At 45.1% G+C, this 21,124-nt stretch overlaps 1 protein-coding gene across 1 annotated transcript in view; it reads left to right on the forward strand.

Annotated features, from left to right (window-relative positions):
• The first annotated feature begins 5,316 nt into the window (after positions 1-5,316).
• Positions 5,317-21,124, forward strand: part of IRS1 (insulin receptor substrate 1) — a 90,466-nt gene continuing 74,658 nt past the window's right edge. The window contains exon 1 of the mRNA XM_032788865.2: positions 5,317-9,275. Within this exon, the coding sequence (XP_032644756.1) occupies positions 5,660-9,250 (3,591 nt within the window). The 5' untranslated portion in view covers positions 5,317-5,659 and the 3' untranslated portion in view covers positions 9,251-9,275. The remainder of the gene's footprint in view (positions 9,276-21,124) is intronic.

A 21,124-nucleotide genomic window follows, 5' to 3' on the forward strand; every position in this document is an offset into this window, starting at 1 on the left:
AAAACCCTGTTTATTATGAAAAGTCTGATGAAGAAAAGAAATGCATGGTTAAATATTATTTAAATAGGAAACTTCATAGTTTGTATAGCCCTTGCCATCAGATTTGCTATGAGTCAGTTTGTGAACTGATTGGTAGCAGTGTTCATATGATCAATGGGGGTTGGATCAATCCATTAGGACATGAGGTGAAAAAAATGCCCAGAAAATGTGGCTTTCCTCATCTACATTTTTTTCCCCCAGTGGTCCCATTTAGGGTTGGAATTTTGTGAGTCTCTTCAACAGGAGAAACAGGAGAGAGAGTTGGGAGTAGCAGCTGGTATAGGACAGTCCTGAAAAGGTAGGAATAGCAGGTGGAATTAGAAGCTACCGTGACAGTTGGGATCTGAAGGTCTCTTTGCAGTTGGGAATAGCAGTTGGGACCAGAAGGTCCTGCTATATTTGGAATTGAGATAGCTGATGAGGGAAGACCTGATTCTTATCTCACACTAGTTTACAACTGTGTAACTCTGATTTCAGTGAAGCTACTCCTGATTTATGCCCCTGTAAGTGAGTCTGAATCAGCCCTAGAAGTCTGAAAAAAATTGACAGGAGCAGGATTCTTTTTATAAGGAGAAAACAGGGAACAGTCACTTAGGAAAGGTCAATAGAAAAGAGAGCAAAGTATGTAAGAAGTGTCAAGGGAGTGAAAAGAAGTTGAGAAAAGAGAGAGCAAAAGAAACTTGTGAAAGCTGGGGGACAAAAAGCAAACTGAAGTTCACCTGAATAAATATAAATAAATAAAGATAAATATGAAATGGGCTTTCACTGCACTGAGGGTATATGTAGACTTTGAACTACTGACTGACCTGTCAATATTTCAAATGCAAAAATTAAACATATTAGGCTAGAAACTCATGTATGTCAGAGCTCTGCTTGGTGCTGCTGGTGTGTGTGTGTGTGGACAGAGGTGGCTTTAGGCCAAACTAGTCCCCACAGTAATTTACACTACAGCTTCTCTAAATTCTGCTGGCTTGCAATGGCCCTCTTATAGATTGTTCTACCAGCCGAGGACCACCAACACACTAGGTTCCTCTGGTCCATGACCCTCTCCTCAGCATGCCCACTATATTGGGTTTGGTGGGGATTGGTAGGAGTTGATGGCATAGATCACCCCATGCCACATTAATCCTCAGCTGCCTCTTAGGGCAGCCTTGTAGACCCTTTGTGCTCACAGAATGATACAATGAAACTTTAGCATGGGCCAGAATCTGGTACATTATTATATTTCCTTCATTTCTCCATAATGAATACATTTATTGTCTCTATAACAATAGTTAGTTCTGGCATATTTAAATATGTGTAACCTCCGTGCAGGGTGAAGGTGTTTGAGAAATATAATTGTGTTGGTTTAAGGATCCTGCCACAACCACCAAAATGGACCTCTGCATCATCCATGTGTGCTAAAAGAGACCTAGCCCCACAGAAAGAGGATAGAAAGGGTACAGACACATCCTGCTTGTTTGGTTTGCTGTCGTGCACACTTGAATATTGTGAAATTATAAAAAAATTGAATATTTCAGAGTTTAATATGCTACAGATCCAAGTTAAAACAGCTAGGAAACTCCTCCAAGATGGTGTCTGTTGGGATGTAAACTGTCCACTAAAGTTGTAGCTTTTAAAGCCTGATAAAAGTACAAGATGTTCCCTTTTATAATGTATCAAATGAAGGCCTCAAATCTGTATAGAAATGTTTGAGGACATTTATGGAAACACTCAATTTGAAAATCAGAAATAGAATGCAAATTCTTGATATCTGCAAAGTAAGTTTTTTGTTGGCAATAAATGAGTGGACAATCCTGCCTGCTGAGTGTGGACATTAATGATCTCATGACTCTTTTTTAAAGTGTAAAAGTTTACCCCATTATTCTTGTTCCAAATCTCCTCTCGATCATTCTTGTGCAGCATGCTGCATGCCAGATGTCTGTCCACCTAAAAGTGACTGTATTTCAGTGTTGTATATCCCAATATCACTTATGAAATACAATGGGATCATTTGGAAAGAAAAGCACTGTATACAGTAAATGTAATACATTGTTATATATTACCAGAAACATAACACATCTTCAAAACTTATCCACTCAACAATACCCAAATCTATGTTGGGTGTCTACACAGGTGCATGTGCCTCTGGGGGCAAGGAGAAGGGGTACAGAAGTCATGCTGTCATAGACAGCTGTACCAGTTTGAAAAGCAGCAGTATGCATCACCCACTAGCACAGGCTGTGATATGCAGGATGTACACTAGCTGGCTTTGGGGTCTGGCCTTGCCCTATGGTCAACAAGCCATACCCCCTTGGAATTCTTCATTGACTGGCTGGCGCGGTAGCTAATCACTGTTCTCAACAGACATTTAAGGGTAAAATTCTGCCAAGGAGCAGCTTCATGAAGTTTGGGATGGGGTGAGGAAACTCCTGACCCTGTCCGTATACAGCATAAGGTAAGATTTGGTCCATAATGTGCTGAAATCCAGTGTACAAAAAGCTGATTTATTTTTGGTATAACTTCTTGCTTCTTTGCTTAGCTATTTTGCAAAGGGTGCGTATTTAGGGCACTGACAGTGTGAAAGAGAAAGCCATATAGGTGCATTCCTGACCACTTCTTAACAATTTGACTCTGATCTTAGGTATTGCACAATATAAATAATAATATAATAGTTATATAACTTGCATTTTATCTAGATTATTAACTCAAAGAGGAAAAGACATTAAGGCTGCAATGATGCCTCTTGTCATCTCTAAGCTCTCCAAATTTTGCTGAAAATAAAAATTATTTTACAACTAATGATCATTTTATAATATTCCTTGCAATAGATGAACATTACCTAATTATTTTATATTAGTTATTCCATGTTTGGACCCACATAAATGCAAATAAAATTAAAATTCTGCATTGTAATTCAATATTGAACGTAGTTATGAACATTGTTATTGCATTTTCTCATATAGATTATCAAACTAAAAGTATCATATCAATAAGTCTGTTCCCTAAATATATTGCCAGCAACCTGCATATTAAAGAACTTTTAAACTGTATAGAATATGTAGATTAATTAATGTTCCAATAAATGTATAGAGTCTATTAAAAAAAACCCAACCCAATCTGGAACCTATAAATATGCACTCTATATTTGGAGTGGAAAAGAGAAAAGATGTTCAAAGATGTTTTAATGAACTGTCCTGGAGATGGCAGCATTGAGTAATCATTTTTTTTAGAATTGGCTTGCAACGCTTTTCGTATCGTCTTTCACCTTACAGTGAAATAAAAGTTACGCATACAGCACATTTCAGTACTGTAAACGGCAAATCATGTTGAATATTCAGTTTAATGTAGCATATAATGATTTCGGGAAATATATTTAACTGCTTGACACCACATTGGAGAAATTCTACAGGGAATCTCTACTACACAATCCTTCTGTACAATATAATGATAGCAAAGCTTTGCATTTCCAACAATGATAAATCTCTACTCATCAATAAAAGTCTTTATTCAGGGCCCAACTGCGTCGACAAAAGATAAAATCTGTGATTTGTGGCTCCATGCTAACAGGAAACAAAAATAAAATCAGTCACTGCTGAGTTTGAACTATAAACACCCCCAAAAATGAAAATCACACAAAAATCTTCTATTGTCAATGTTGCAGTCAAAATAGGTCTCAAAACTATGCATCCTGTGTATGCTTATTCTATTTTCAATTCCCAGCCCCAAACGTGTCTCTTCTTTTAATTTATCATATCTTTTTGCTATTACTGGTCTTCTTTGGGCCTATACTATTTAAAACGGTACCGAATGTTCGAATCCAATTTATATGGAAAACATTATGCAACATAAAGTTGCGTTATTTATTTTAATTTTTTGCTCACGGGGATAGTCTCAGCTTAATGTTCTGAGCCGCCCAGAGGACAACAATCTTACTTCGGCAGAGGAGAGTCACTCTGTGTTGTTACAGAAATCTCCAATGCCACAGACATTCGTGAACGGTTTGCGGCTGGATTTTATTTGTTTGAGTGGGAAGGAGTTGGAAAAAGGGAGGGGGGTTGGAGGACTTTTCTGTTTTGAATTCAGCGGCTGCATTAACTTCTTTCGGTCTTTACCCTCTCTGAAAGGGAAGCCTCAATTGCACTAATATGGTGGAGAGCTGGGATGGATGCGGAGGGAGATGATTTTCAGCACCCTTATGTCTATATTGCAGATCAGGTAGAGCCAGCACTGGGAGTTCAGACGCAGCTTGAATGTGGAGGAGGGGGAGCCTCGTGGTTACAACGCTGCAGCAGCGCCTCGATCAAAGTTGCCACACTGCAGAGATTCACTCACAAGCCCCTAGTTTATAAATAACACGCCAGTGAATGGCGTCTACGCCTTTTTACTACGTTCCACTCCTCAACCTAGCCTGGGCACCTCCCCCCGTGAAACAGTTGAGGGACAGGCCGCGTTGCCAATAGGAAGGCGGCTCCCCAGGGCGCCGAGCGGCTCAGGGCCCGAAGGTAATTGCAGCCGCAGCGGCACTGAATGAAAGCAGCGGCGGGCGGGGAGGAGGGGGCGGATTGGAATGCCGCGGCACCAGGCTAGGTTGGAGCCTCCCTCGGCTGCTGCTGGGATGGTCCACGCACTGGCGCCGTCACGTGTTTCTCTCCTTGGAGTGAGACTGAGTCTCGGTGGCGGCTGGAGGGGGCTGGACTCATAAACACAGACACCGCCGCTTGTTTGGGCTTGGGGCGCTCCGAAACTCCGAGAAGCAGCCGGAGGAGGAGAAGTCAGCCAGGCAGCCCCAGACCCGCCTTCAGCCTGGGGCACGGGAGGGGGCTTTGCTGTTGGCCTCGGCGCCTTTCCCGACTGGAATGAGGAGGAGGAGAAGGAAGAGAGGATGTTCCTTCCCCACTTGGGCTGCTTTCCCTCCTGCTGCTGCCTGGTTGCATTTTGTGTTGAAATGGCACTTTCTCTTCCTAACGAGATGGGACTGAATGGGGTTGCCAGCCTCCTCACGCATATGCAGAAGCAGCAGCTTCGGCGCTGATTTTGGTGCTGGGCTGTGTTTTTTTTGGAGGGGGGGGAGAGAAGAGTCGTGTGTTTTTGGGTGTAAGCCCCAGACTTTGCAAAACAAACTGCTCCCAGAGGATCTTTAATCTGCTGCAGAGATTGCGCTCGCTGAGGCAAAGTTGTGAAGGGGAGCGGTGTTTTCGAGCGAAGCAAGGGGGATCCCGTCCTGCTCCTCTCTACAGACGAATCCGACTCATACGACTGAAAAGATGCGTTTTTTCTCCTCCCTGGCGGCGGCGGCTGCTGCTGGGAGAACTAGACTTTCATCTGGACTGACTGAGACTGGACTCTTTACGGATATATTGACCCTCCTGAGGGTGATTTGGGCATAAACAGCCATATAAACGCTGCTGTGGTGCTGGAAGCTGCCTCTGCCACTGAACAGCTGCTCTCACCCTGCCAGTATCCCCTCCCCCCATCCCGTTTTGGAGAGGGGATTCCGAGCTAGTTTGCTTTTTTTATTATGATTGTTGTTGCATGAATTGTATTTTAAGAGGTGTTTTTTTCCCCTGCCTTGCTTGGCAGTTTTGGGGGCCCGTGGGCTGATAGCTGTGGTAAAAACACCACCACCTCTCCTTCCACCATGGCTAGCCCCACGGATAATAATGAGGGCTTTTTCTCAGATGTCAGGAAGGTGGGTTACTTGCGCAAACCCAAGAGCATGCATAAACGCTTCTTCGTGCTGAGGGCAGCCAGCGAGTCAGGACCTGCCCGGCTGGAGTACTATGAGAATGAGAAAAAATGGAGACATAAGTCAGGAGCCCCCAAGCGTTCCATCCCACTGGAGAGCTGCTTCAACATCAACAAACGGGCAGACTCCAAGAACAAGCACCTGGTGGCCCTCTATACCAAGGATGAGCACTTTGCCATTGCAGCTGACAGCGAGCCTGAGCAGGAGAGCTGGTACCAAGCCTTGCTGCAGTTGCACAATCGGGCCAAGGGTCACCACCACCTCCATCACCGTCACCACCACCATCACAGCGATGTCTCCTTTGGGGGTGGCACTGCAGGGCTGGGGGAGGCAGGTGACGATAGCTATGGTGAGGTGGTCCCTGGCCCGGCTTTCAAGGAGGTTTGGCAAGTGATCCTGAAACCTAAGGGTCTGGGCCAGACCAAGAACCTGATCGGCATCTACCGCCTGTGCCTGACCAACAAAACCATCAGCTTTGTGAAGCTGAACTCAGATGCAGCTGCTGTGGTACTGCAGCTGCTCAACATCCGCCGCTGTGGCCACTCAGAGAACTTCTTTTTCATAGAGGTTGGGCGTTCAGCGGTGACGGGGCCTGGTGAGTTCTGGATGCAGGTGGATGATTCAGTGGTGGCACAGAACATGCATGAGACGATCCTGGAAGCCATGCGGGCCATGAGTGAGGAATTCCGGCCCCGCAGCAAGAGCCAGTCCTCTTCCAACTGCTCCAATCCCATCTCTGTGCCCCTTCGCAGCAGACACCATGTCAACAACCCCCCACCCAGCCAGGTGGGGCTCAGTCGCAGGTCCAGGACTGAGAGCGTGACTGCTACCTCCCCTGCTGGTGGTGGTGGTGGAGGAGGAGGAACAGGGGGCAAACCCAGCTCTTTCCGAGTCCGAGCCTCTAGTGATGGAGAAGGCACTATGTCCAGGCCTGCCTCTGTGGATGGCAGTCCAGTAAGTCCCAGTGCCAACCGGACCCACTCACATCGGCACCGTGGCAACTCCAGGCTTCACCCGCCTCTCAACCACAGTCGCTCCATCCCAATGCCTTCTTCACGCTGCTCCCCTTCAGCCACCAGCCCAGTCAGCCTGTCATCCAGCAGCACCAGTGGCCATGGCTCCACCTCAGACTGCCTCTTCCCACGCAGGTCGAGTGCTTCGGTATCAGGCTCCCCCAGTGATGGTGGTTTCATCTCCTCCGACGAATATGGCTCCAGCCCCTGCGATTTCCGTAGCTCTTTTCGCAGTGTGACTCCAGACTCTCTTGGTCACACCCCACCAGCACGGGGGGATGAGGAGCTCAACAACTACATCTGTATGGGGGGCAAGGCTGCCTCATCCTGCAGCTTGGCAGCTCCCAATGGCCACTTCATCCCTCGCAGTTGCCACCCACAGCATCAGCAGTGCCGCTATCCTGGCACCCCATGCTGCCCCCGGAGTGGTGGGGAGGAGGTAACTGACTTGGAGAAGGGCTTCAGGAAGCGGACTCACTCTGCAGGCACCTCACCCACCATCTCCCACCAGAAGACACCCTCACAGTCTTCAGTGGCCTCCATTGAGGAGTACACAGAAATGCTGCCTTCCTACCCTTGTGGTGGCAACCGGCTGCCCTCCTACCGGCACTCTGCCTTTGTGCCCACTCACTCCTACCCTGAGGAGCATTTGGAGATGCATCACTTGGAGGGCAGCCACCACCGGACCAACTCCACCCCACACACTGATGATGGCTACATGCCTATGTCGCCTGGGGTGGCCCCTGTGCCCAGCACTGGTGGCACTCCCAAAGGTGGTGACTATATGCCCATGAGCCCCAAGAGCGTGTCAGCCCCACAGCAGATCATCAACCCTGGCAGGGGGGGTCGCCACGCCCAAGCCATGGTGGACTCCATTGGGTACATGATGATGTCCCCTAGTGGCAGCTGTTCGCCTGACGGTGGTCCCACTGGCTACGGAAAAATGTGGACTAATGGGGGTGGCCACCACCTAAAGCTTTCCGTAGAGAGCAGCGAAGGGAAGCTCCCCTGCAGCGGCGGTGACTACATCAACATGTCCCCAGCCAGCGGCTCCGCCACCAGCACCCCCCCGGACTGCTACTTCGCCAGCTCGGGACCTCCGGTTCCGGAGGAGGTCTCGGCGCAGGGCCCGGCCGAGCCCCCCCACAAGCCCATATACTCCTACTTCTCCCTTCCGCGCTCCTTCAAACACGTGCAGCGCAGGGCAGCCGAGGAGAGCGGCCCCCAGCTGCGCATCTCCCTCAGCTCCGGCCGCTTGCTCTACGCCGCGGAGGACTCGTCCTCTTCCACCAGCAGCGACAGCCTCGGGGGAGGCGGGGGCCAGGAGGGCGCCGGAGGTGGCTACCAAGCGCAGCCCCAGCTGCAGCAGCAGCCTACTCGTCAGGCGGTCGCGCAGAGCAGGAGCCGCCTGACCAGACCCACCCGCTTGTCTCTGGACGGCCCCAAGGCCAGCACCCTGCCTCGGGCGCGGGAGCAGCCCCCGCTGCTGCTGCTGCCGGAGCCCAAGAGCCCCGGCGAGTACGTGAACATTGAGTTCGGAGCCAGTGACAAGCCGGCGGCCGCGCGGCCCCGAGGGGACGAAGGCTCCGAGTACATGAACATGGAGCTGGGGCCGCCTCGGGCAGCCTGCCAAACCGGCTTCGCAGCCGTACGGGCGGCAGCTGCGACCCGGCCAGGCCGAGGAGCTGCTGCCCTCAGCAGCCTGGACTATGTGACTATGGAACAGGGGGGCGGTGTCGGGGGGCCCTGCCCGGGCTGCGCCGACCCCTCGTCCCCCACCCTCTTGCTCAAGTACGCCGACAGGCGGACGGGCCGTGCTGTCCCGGAGAACCCCACAGCTGCCCCTGCCTCCGCCCAGGCGCAGCCGCCGGCCGAGCTGGCCACGGCGCCACCGCGCTCCTCCTCCCTGACTGGAGGCCCGGGGGTGAACGGCGCCTTCACCTGCGTCAGCCTCAGCCCCGGCCCCGGCCCCGGCCCCGGCCCCGGCCGCAATCAGAGCGCCAAAGTGATTCGCGCCGACCCGCAGGGAGGCCGCCGGCGGCACAGCTCCGAGACCTTCTCCTCCACCCCCAGCAACACCCGCGGCACGGCGGGCAGCGGCGGCCTCAACGCGTCCCTGCTCTACGGGGCCGGGGGCTCCGAGGAGGTGAAACGCCACAGCTCAGCCTCCTTCGAGAACGTCTGGCTCCGACCTGCCTCAGGGGAGTTGGGGGTGGCCGCCAGGAGGGAGCAGCAGCCCCCCGGGGCCGGGGGTGGCTTTGAGAACGGACTCAACTACATCGACCTGGACTTAGTGAAGGATTTTAATCAGCGTCGCCAACACCCTCATCACCCCCAGGAGGGCACCTCTGTGCTGGGGGGGAGGCAGCCTCCGCCCAAAGCCCCGAATCAGCCTTGTGGGAGTAGCCACTCTAGCGACGATTTGAGTGCATATGCTAGCATCAGCTTCCAGAGGCGGGAGGACGTCTAATAGTTGGGCCAGAGCCAGAGAGAAGGTGAGTGCACAGAGGGGAGAGGGAAGGGGCGTTTAAACGAGTAGAAACGCCCACTTAAAACAGCCCAGAAGACCAGGAAAAATCAGGCACCTAGGTGTTGGAGGTTGTTCAGACCACTGAACTGTGTCCTAAAGGGATAGCTTAAGGTGCGGTCTGTACTGTTCTCTTGTTTTATTGGAACGTTGTTTTTCTCTTGTTTCTCTGCACGTTCACATCCTGCTCTCAGATAGAGCCCTTAAAGTGTGTGGAGTGCTTGTTGAGGCGTGGGAAGAAGATCCAGGTTCACTCACTGAGTTAATCTTTTGATAGCTGCAGTTGCAAATATTGCACAATTAAGGGTCTGTGGTGGAAAAATAGACCTAAGCATGGTCCCTGCTTAACTGATAACAAAAATAGATTGGATAAACTCTGGAACATTGATTGATCCGTTAAAGCTTATTTTTTTATAGCGGAGGTTTCTGTAATTAGATTGGTGTGGTGATTTTTGTAAGCTAGATGGTATGTTCTTAGATCTGAAAATATTTTTTCCACGTGGGAATGTGGCTGCAATATTTTCCAAAACACTTAAGTCTTAACTCAGAAGTGTTGAACGTTTTGGTTCATTTTGATTTAAAAAATGCTGTTTCCAGTAGCAAAATTAGCCTTTAACACTGCCTCCTTGAGTCATGGATGCTTTTCAGACTTGACACACTGTAAGCTTATCTAAGCAACTGGGACTGGGGTCTCATGTTTTGTGAACGTTTATGGTGAGGTGGTTTACTCTGTGAAATCTTCTTGAATATTGTTGCTGAGACTAAAGTGCTTTTTAGTGGCACTTTTACCTCACTCCTTTAAGAATACATACTTCACAGGACCCAGTAAATGGAGGGAGAGGGTGTGAGGGAGGGGATGTAAAAGAGAGAGGTGTGGTCTATGTTGAACATGGGAGTGGGGATCAGATTCAGAAGCTCCTACATTCTAAGTTTAGTTGTGGCCAGTTATGACTCCTGTATCCATGTGCAAATGATTTAACCTTTCTAACTCATTTTGCCCTTGTGTAAAATGTGGGTGTCTACCTCACAGGGTTGCTGTGAGGATTAATTAGATAATGTTTAAAGGGACTCAATGACAGTGTGCAAAGAAAACAAAAAACATCCCTCCCAAAAAAAAAACCCCAACAACTTGTGTTTAGACTGATATTGATACTAAATATAATTTAGCAGAGGACGATTTTATAAGTATCTGCAAATTGCAGAAGGTGCAAATGGTGTAGAATGGACTCTGTGATTATAAACTTAAAATGTTTAAAAATGAACAAGTTAAAAATGTATGCAAAATTTGTCAGCCTGTTGTATTAAGACTGGCATTACAAGGTTTGCCTAGGACAAAGTACCATACTTTTGCAACCAATGTGATGGATCTGCCCAATAGAAACTGAATACAAGAAATACAAAGTGTTTTTTTTTAATAAAACATTTTTTCCACTAAGTATGTATTCCTGTATAATACTGATATTTTATATCACTGAGTTTTGCTTCAAGGTCTCTATTATGAATAGACAACTCTAATCTAAATAACACCCTTCCTGATCTCTGCAGTTTTTCATGTATTTAACTCAGAGCAATCACTGTACAGTGAACATTTACAGTATAATTGGATAAATTCATACTAATTTATTTGACTGTAACTGTGGTTATACACTTATTCAGTGTATATTTTTATTGCTGCTTTGCTTGGTGTAAGTACTAACACCACTTGGAGTGGATGTGATAGAAGATTTAACAATCATATGTAGGATTTTCCTTTTACCTGAACTGGTGAGCCTAGCACCGAAGTGTGAATTGGAAATACCTGGAAGAAAAACCCTTTCCCATATTTGTTACTTTAACATTGTTCAAATAAGTGATAATTGCGAATGTATTATTAAGGTAGTCTTATTTTATCTCATTGGTATATATGCTTTTGGGCAGGACTTAAAATTTGGCCAGGGTATTGCCTCAGTGTCAAGGGGTGTGTGCCTTTTGCGTTCCCTGAAAAAATCTGCTCAACATTGGCTATGTTATAGGTTCCTGAAAAATCCGTTTACTACACAAGTAGTAGAGTTGTAGAGGCTGGCAGCTAAATGACTTCTCTGCAGATTCCATCTGCATGGCGCACACTCCATTCCCACACAGATTCTGTGGGTGATCTGGTTGTGTATGCACCATTTCCACAGAGCCAAGGGAGCATGCTCCATCCTAGAACTAAGCTGGACTTCCCCTGAAATTCCTTCTTCTGGCTGCTAGCATAGGAGCATTTTGGTGGTGCCCAGAACCCGCCCCCCTAACTCTGCCCCCTCAAACTCCACCTCCACCTGCCTAAGGCTCTGGGAGGGGGTTCAGGGGGGAGGTCTGGGGTGCAGGTCCTGGGCTGGGGATTAAGGTGCAGGAGGGGTGCAGGCTTTGGGAAGGAGTTTGGGTTGCTGGGTGCAGGTCCGGGCGGGCAGCGGACTGGGTGTGCAGGAGGGGGTGAGGGCTTCAGGTTTTTGGGATGGATTGTGGGTTGGCAGGCTCTGGGCTGGTGGTGGGAGTGTAGGAAAGGGTTGAGGGGTGCAGGCTCTGGGAGGGAGTTTTGGGTGGCTGGGTGCGGCTCTGTGCTAGGTAGGGGGTGGGTTGGAGGAGGGGTGAAGGGGTGCAGGCTTTGGGACGGAGTTTGGGTGCAGGCTCGGCTGGGGAAGGTGTAGGAAGGGGGAGGTGTGCAAGCTGGGGGCAAGGATCGGCTGCAGGGCAATGAGGGGTTGGGGGCTGAGGATAAGGGGTTCATGATGCGGGGGGGCTCAGAGCTGGGGCAGAGGCTCAGGTGCAGGGGATGAGGGCTTTTTGGCTGGGATGAGAATAGGGTGCAGGGGGATGGAGGATTAGTGGTGTAGGGGGGATGAGGGCTCTGGCTGGGGATGAGGATAGGGTGCAGGGGGGATGAGGGCTTGCTGGGGCAGAGAGTGCAGGGGAGAATGTTTGGGCTGAGGATGAGGGTTTGGGGCGTTGGAGAGCTCCAAGGTTAGGGCAGAAGAGCAGGGTAAGGGCGTCTGCTTTGGCCATTAGCGGATGGCAGGCACTAGGACCTGGGGTAGCGACAAGCAGTTTGCGGACGCGAAGGAGATCTGGGAACAGGCAGGGATCTGGGGTGTGAAGCGCGCAGCCGTCTACAAAGCGCATACCTACTTGGTGAGTAAACGGATTTTTAGGCGACCTAACCAACATAGCCAGCTGTTGAGGCCAAGATTTGGGTACAGGAACCGCACAAAAGGCACACACCGCTTGACAGTTTTGTTTGCGTGTTTGTTTTTTGTCTCGTGGGGGGAGCGGTTGGAGGGCCAATAGCCGGGCTGGCCAGATATAAGTTCCCCTGCCAAAGCATATACTAACAGTGAGACTCGTAGAAAATAAGAAGCGTACCTTAATAATAAGTTCGAATTATCCTTATTGAACAAGTTAAAGTAACAAAAGATGGGGAGGGCAACGGGTGATGCGCTCTCCAGGTATTCGTCCAGATTCACACTCGGATGCGCTAGCTCAGCCCAGTTGAGGTCACAAAGGGAATCCTGAGGTATGGATAGACTCGTGCACCATCATTCACTATCACTAAATCCTATTGCTCAAAGTGGTGTTGAAGGTTAATTGGACACCAAGCGAAAGCACAATAAAAAATACGTACCACTCGCACACTAAGATGTGAGTACCCTGACACAATACAGTGTACAGTCAAATAACACCTTAGTAGTGGAGATTTCCTCGAATGTATCCACACTGCTATATACTGTGCACTGTAACAGTGATCGCCTCCACGTATGAGTTAAACATAGCATGAAAACAGAATGCACGAGATCAGAGACAGTGGTGTTATTTAGATTAGAGTTGTCTATTCATAATAGAGACCTTGAAGGCAAAACTCAGTGGATATAAAAATATCGTATAACAGGAATACATACTTAGTGGAAAAAATGTTTTATTAAAAAAAACACTTTGTAATTTCTTGTATTCAGTTTCTATTGGCAGATCCATCACATTGGTTGGCAAAAGTATGGTAGCTTGTCTAGGCAAACCTTGGTAATGCAGTATTAATACACAGGCTGACAAATTTTGCCTACATTTTTAACTGTTCATTTTTTACACATTTTAAATTTATAAATCGACAGAGTCCATTCTACAGCCAATTTGCACCTTCGCAATTTTCAGATACTTATGAAAATGCGTGCTCTGCTAATATAGTTTAGTATCAATATGCAGTCTAAACACAAGTTGTTGGGGGTTTTTTTTTTTTTGGGAGGGATGTTTTTGTTTTCTTTGCACACTGTCAATTGAGTCCCTTAAATTCATTATCTAATTTAATCCACAGGCAACCGCTGTGAGGTAGACACCACATTTTACACAAGGGCAAAATGATTAGAAAGGTTAAATCATTTGCACACGGATAGCAGGAGTCATAACTGGCCACAACTACTTAGAATGATAGGTAGAAGCTTCTGAATCTGTAGTCGCCCACCTCCGCATGTGCAACATAGGCACCAACACCTCTCTCTTGATATCATCCGCGCTCACCTCACACTCGTCCACGGAACATCGCCTCACATAGGAATTTTACGCACAGGGCGACCGTAGTGAAGTATGTCATTCCTCTCTTAAACGGAGTGGAGCGTTAAATAGTCCACTCAAAAGATATGCAGCTTCGCGTTTTCTTTAGTCTCATGTCTCATGCATGCAGTTATTCAACGAAAGGAGATCGTCTTGTGATACGACACACGGAAGGGAAGTCTTTATCCATGAGAATAGACACCATCTCTCACCAAGATAGAAGAACGGGATTGCAGTCACTAGAACGAGTATGAGACCGACCGAAGATCAGGAGTGTGATGGGCTTTAAGAGTAAGCTGGATGAGACGCATGATGATGTCTCAGAGGTGCTGAAAAGCATTCCAGGGACTTCAATGAGGGCAGTGTTAAAGGCTCAATTTAGCGAGAGAGCATAGAGAGGGACAAACAGGCGATATTTGCAGGGCAGGGAGGATAGTAAGTGCAGTAGAGAAATGCAGAAGACAAGACGTTAGAAGACATAGCTTCATGAGAAACCTTTTATTTATAGGACTCTTTAAGCTCGTCTTGTTTGTGTCATAATTGACAATATAGTATGAGAACAGTCCCTATTAAGCCCGACCGAGATGGAAAAATAATTGGCATTAAGGCGTCTACATAGAACACATAATGAATCAAACCATTAATCTATACCAAAAACCTCCTTTAAAGTAAGAATCATTTACCATTATTTGTTATAGTTCATTTCGAAAAATCACCTACACCTATACCTAATTAAACTTCCAGAGAACAACATCAAGCTTTTTAACTGCCTGAATATATGGACAGATTTTGAATTATGGGTTCCAAGGACAAAAATATTTTGTGTGTTCCCAGATTGTCATAAAAAATAAAATGATCAGGACTTTGAGCATTTTCCAGTTCTCATTAGCAAGGTGAATAACGTGTGCCACTTTTGCCACAACTCTCTCCGCCCAAGCCATCCAGTGTTAATACACATTTCAACTGATATTGAAAGCATTTCCATTGTGCATGCTCCCTAAAAAATCAGTTATGCGCACTCTAATAGATTTCTTCCTGAACAATATCACTTGTTTCCAAATCTATTTCCTGTTTCTCTGTCCTTTTGCCCCCATCGCATATTTCTTGTTCCCATACCTCTTTGCTGCTGCTTGTCCCAGCCCTGGCAGCTTTCCTAAGTTTACAGGGGAGCTCAAAACTTTTAGCTGTTTATCAATACCGGGGGTCTCTGCGTTCTGCTTACTCTCCAGCCTGTTTAGGATCAGCAGTTTAAATGCCACCGCTGTTCCTTGAGTTCCTTTAACAGTGGTTCAGCGTTATCCTTCCTTACTCAGTAAACAACTTCTTAGTGGCTCTGAGCTACCTCACCCCCACTTCTTTCTGCGAAAGGAGCCTTGTAGCTCTGTGGAGTTGCAGCTCTCGCAACCTTGGTGAGCCTGACAGTTTTAAGACCTGTGCAGACAACTGCATCCCCCCGCTCTTTCGCTCTTACTCTCCTGGAATTATAGGGAAAAGGGAGTTCTCGCTTCTCATCTCGGCATCTTGGTAGGAACAGTAATCTGCTTGCATATGCACCACTCTTAGTTTTTCTCTTTTCTGTGACCCCTCCGCTGCTCTTCTGAAAGCTGTAAAGGTTAGTATAATGTGAAAACTGACCAGATTATTGTAAATTTCACTTTCTTCTCGCTGGGTATTTCTTGTCAGAATCTATCTGAGGCAATCTTCTTCCTGTGGCTTCTGGTGTGGTATTCAGGAGCCTCTCACAGTTGGCAACAGACGAAGATGAGCAGTGATAATTGATGTTCTGAAGTACTGAGTCAAAAACATTTGAAGTATGAAGCCATCTATGAATTCCTTGTGTAAATATAAGAAATTTCAAATATTTCTTTTTTTCTCCCCTTGCAGTTAAAAATAGCTTTATGCTTTCTCTAAGTTTATTCATAAATTTAAAAAAAAGTTGTGGACTTAAGGAGTTACTTGAAAATGTAACACATTTTATCTACATGCAATTAAAAAACTTGAAGCACCTTCCAAAGACACAAGGTAAGAAAAGCCTCTGTACTTTGGGGAAGCAGTAACTTAAATCACAAGATCGAGTTATACATGGTACAGTATTATTATAGACTGAATAGGGTATTTCATACTATATTGTGCATATTGTTTCCCCCCTCTAACTATCATCTGCTAAACCTAGCTGTGTATCATTGTGTGCTTGCAAGTTTGTTAAATTATTATGTATGTCTGCACTCCTTAAATATTTTTTTCATTAGTAACTGCAGACCTATTCCTTTAGTCGTAGTTACTGTAGATACTGTAACTGCTAGCTTGGACTTCTGACTTACATGGCAGTTTTTAGGAAAATTGCTTTTCAAATTTTTCTCTCTGGTTATTAGAGTCCTATAAATTGAGGCTATGTTAATCAGTGACCAAGTAGGGCCGATACCAAATAGCATCCCTATCGACGCACAGGTTTATAATTCAGTTAGTATTAAAATCATATTTAAGGATCAGTTTAAATTAGAAAAACAGAAATTCAAAGTTAGGAATGAACTCCTTTTTTTGCTGATGATTGTAAAAAGAACGTATGTATTCTGGATCGTTTTAAACATTTAACAAGCTTGAAGATGTAGAGGTCCTAAGAACATAAATGAGACCAACGCCTGTGTGAGTTGGAATGTAATGCTGAACCAGGCCTCTTAGTGTATTCTGTTACTTGTAGGGAATGTAGCCTGGTGAACAGCCTGAATTTGAAAATTTCAAATTAGGAACATACAGTTTTAATGAATGGTTTTGGCAAAAAATTTGAATACAAAAATGGAAGCTAATTGAATTTCACATTGATTATCTTTTTGATTAAAGTGCCTGTGACTTTGTGCGTATGTGAAGTGCACATGTAAGGAAATGAATTATTTTTTAGTTTTGAACGGACTAAGTTTTCAGTATTGATTGTAGAAACTTATTTTTAAAATAAAATCCTCAAGGGAAGCCAGTCTTTAAATTCAAAATTTCTGTTTTTTCATGACATTCAGCGTGAAAAATATACATTTTTCAAACTAATTAGCTTTTTGGATTAGATTTTGTGTACCAAGTTTCATCCTAGACAGATCTTTTTGTATTTGAATTTGGAAATCAAGAAAAGTAGAGCTCAGAAAATAGTGAAAAAACTGCAGTCTGTAAGCTTTAGATGCCACAGATAATTTGAAAATGTTCACAGTAAAATCATACACTTTTGTAATTCTATTGCATTTATATTTTTCTTTCCTCCTCCCTTCATTACTTAGGTAGCTTATTTTGGAAAAATAGGCTCTCTTCCTTAGAGTTCTGCTGTCTGTTATCAACAGAATCCCATTCACATTGACATCCATTGTCCCGAGTGAAGGGAGCAGGATTTTTCCACTTGCTCTTTTTGGTGCTGTGCTCTGTCATTGGGGCTGAGGATGAGGGTTTGGGGCGTTGGAGAGCCTCAGGGTTAGGGCAGAAGAGCAGGGTAAGGGCAGTCTGCTTTGCCATTAGCGGATGGCAGGCACTAGGACCCTGGGGTAGCAGACAGCAGTTCTGCCGGGAACCGATCTGGGAACAGGCAGGGATGGGGTGGAAGGCGGAGGCCGGGACCTGCTCCAGGCAGGGACACGGCGGGGCGGAGCGGTGGGGGGAGACCCGCCGGGGCCGGGGCTGAGGCCCGATCCAGGCAGGGCCGGGGGAGAGACCCAGCTCCAAATATTGCTGGAGTAGGGCACCCAGCCCTGAATATTCCTGGAGCCCGGGCACCTCGAGCCCATATAACTCGCCGCCTATGGCTGCTAGGGCTGCACTGATCTGGCACTAGAAAGAATTGAAGGCAGGAGACTCTCCTGTGCTTTCAGTGCTCCCTTTGCTGGTTCCCCAGGCGCTGTGAAGGAGAAGGAGGAAGCAACCTGATAAGAATTCAGAGAGAGGATCAGATGGATGAGAAGAGGTGTGAGGGCTAGACTGGAGGAGATATACCTGGGTGTGGCTCAGGGAGGAGGAAAGGGGCAGGAATCAGGGCAGGGGATAGAAGTGAGTAGGAGCAGAGAAGGATAGAGACAAGCTTATGCAACCTTTATTTGGCTCCCTTGTTCATATGCATTATGATTAAATCTTTAAGCCCAAAATTTGGCAAGGCGCTATACATATGATCCCATTCTATAAAAATATATATATTTATTTATTTCATAGGACAGCTTTCAACCTCAAAAGTTTTTAACTACTTGGACAGATTTTATTTATCCAGACCAAAATATTTTGTTGTCCCAGATTGTCAGATCAGGACTTTGAGCATTTTCCAGCTTCTCATTAGCAGGTGAATAAACGTGTGCCACTTTGCCACAACCTCTCTCCCCCCAAGCCATCCATGTTATACACATTTAACTATATTGAAACATCTTCCATTGTGCATCTCCCTCAAAAATCAGTTATGCGCACTCTAATAGATTTCTTCCTGAACAAATCACTTGTTTCCAAATCTATTCTGTTTCTCTGTCCTTCTTGCCCCCATCCATATTCTTGTTCCCATACCTCTTTGCTGCTGCTGTCCCAAGCCCTGCAGCTTTCCTAAGTTTACAGGGGGGCTCAAACTTTTAGCTGTTTATCAATACCGGGGTCCTCTGCTTCTTGCTTCTCTCCCAGCCTGTTAAAGGATCAGCAGTTTAAATGCCACCCTGTTCCTTGAGTTCCTTTACAGTGGTTCCAGCTGCTCTAATCCTTCCTTCCTCAGAAACAACTTCTAGTGCTCTGGCTACCTCCCCCCACTTCTTTCTGGCGAAGGAGCCTGTAGCTCTGTGGTTGCACTTACTAGCAACCTTGGTGAGCTGACAGTTTTTAAGACCTGTGCCAGACAACTGCATCCCCCCCGTCTTTCCTCTTCTCTTCCTGGATTATGGGAAAAGGGAGTTCTCGCTTTCTCTCTGTGCTCTTGGTAAGGAACAGTAATCTGCTTGCATATGCACCACTCTTAGTTTTTCTCTTTTCTGTGTCCTGCCTCTTCTGGAAGCTGTAAAGGTTAGTATAGTGAAACTGACCAGATTATTGTAAATTTCACTTTCTTTCTCCTGGGATTTCTCTGTGCAGAATTATCTGAGGCAACTTCTTCCTGTGCTTCTGGTGTGGTATTCAGGAGCCTCTCACAGTTGGCAACAGTACGAAGATGAGCAGTTGATAATTGATGTTCTGAGTACTGAGTCACAAAACATTTGAAGTATGAAGCCATCTTGAAATTCTTGTGTAATATATTAAGAAATTTTCAAATATTTCTTTTTTTCTCCAACTTGCAGTTAAAAATAGCTTTATAGCTTTCTTCTAAGTTTAATTCATAATTTAAAAAAAGTTTGTGGACTTAAGGAGTTACTTTAAAAATGTAACACATTTATCTACATGCAATTAAAAAAACTGAAGCACTTCCAAAGACAAAAGGTACAAAAGCCTCTGTACCTCTGGGGAAGCAGTAACTTAAACATCAGCAAGATACGAGTTATACATGGTACAGTATTATTATAGACTGAATAGGGTATTTCATACTATATGTGCACATTGTTTCCCCCCTCAACTAATCATCTGCTAAAACCTAGCCTGTGTATCATTGTGTGCTTGCAGTTTGTTAAATTATTAGTATGTTCTGCACTCCTTAAATATTTTTTTCATTAGTCAAACTGCAGACCTATTCCTTTAGTGTAGTTACTGTAGATACATGTAACTGCTAGCTTGGACTTCTGACTTACATGGCAGTTTTAGGAAAATTGCTTTCAAATTTTTCTCTCTGGTTTATAGAGTCCTATAAATTGAGGCTATGTAATCAGTGACCAAGTAGGCGATAAAATAGCATCCCATGACGCACAGGTTTTATATTCAGTTAGTATTAAAATCATATTTAGGATCATGTTTAAATTAGAAAAACAAGAAATTCAAAGTTAAGGATGACACTCCTTTTTTAGCTGATGATTGTAAAAAGAACGTATGTATTCTGGATCGTTTTAAACATTTAACAGCTGAGATGTAGAGTCCTAAAGAACATAAGAGACCAACGCCTGTGGAGTTGGAATGTAATCTGACCAGGCTCTTCAGTGTATTCTGTTACTTGTAGGGATGTAGCCTGGTGAACAGCTGAATTTGAAAATTTCAATTAGGAACATACAGTTTTATGATGGTTTTGCAAAAATTTGAATACAACAATGGAAGCTAATTGAATTCACATCTGATTATCTTTTTGATAAAGTTGCTGTGACTTTGTGCGTATGTGAATGCACATGTAAAGGAAATGAATTATTTTTTAGTTTTGAAAACGGACTAAGTTCAGTATTGATTGTAGAAACTATTTTTAAAAATAAAATCTCAAGGGAACAGTCTTAAATTCAAATTTCTGTTTTTCATGACATTCAGGTGAAAATAATAATTTTTTCAAAACTAATTAGCTTTTGGACTTAGATTTTGTGTACCAAGTTTCATCCTAGAACAGATCTTTTGTATTTGAATTTGGAAATCAAGAAAAGTAGAGCTCAGAATAGAAAAACTGGCAGTCTGTAAGCTTTAGATGCCACAGATAAATTTGAAAAATGTTCACAGTAGAAATCATTACACTTTTGTAAATTCATTCATTTATATTTTTCTTTCCTCCTCCTTCATTACTTAGGATAGCTTATTTTGGAAAATAGGCTCTCTTCCTTAGAGTTCCTGCTGTCTGTTTATCACAGAATCCCATTCACATTGTTATGCATCCCATTGTCCTGAGTGAAGGGAGCAGGATTTTTCCACTTGCTCTTTTTTTGTGCTGTGCTCTGTCATTGCAGTTGAATGCTGTGATTATATAATACACAGAACCCTGTTTGTTAACATTGGACTTTAAGTACAGAATAAGCATGAATGAATAACTCCTTAAGCAATAAGGATCTCATTGTCATGTAAACATTCTCATAGTAAAAAGAAAATGATACTCATGCTGATTTTTAAATTGCTTTTTTTTCTTCTTCCAGTTTTTCATTTTACCTTTTTTCTTTACACTGTGCTACTACTGGGACTACTATAATAAACCTGCTAGATGAAAAATCTGCATGCATGCTAATTTAATTATTCATATCCTGCATTTATAATTAAATCCCCTCTAAACTATTTAATTTAAAGGGTAGCTCATAAAAAGAAAAGCTCAAATTGCAAAATGATTGTGACTTACTATTAGAATAAATCTTCTCTTACATTTTATGGCAAGAGTTAAAATACAAATAACTATATCTACAATTCCAGGTTGTCAGAATGCTGAAAACTGGAACTTGG

Source organism: Chelonoidis abingdonii, chromosome 8, assembly GCF_003597395.2.
Source record: "Chelonoidis abingdonii isolate Lonesome George chromosome 8, CheloAbing_2.0, whole genome shotgun sequence".
Classification (NCBI taxonomy): Eukaryota; Metazoa; Chordata; order Testudines; family Testudinidae; genus Chelonoidis; species Chelonoidis abingdonii.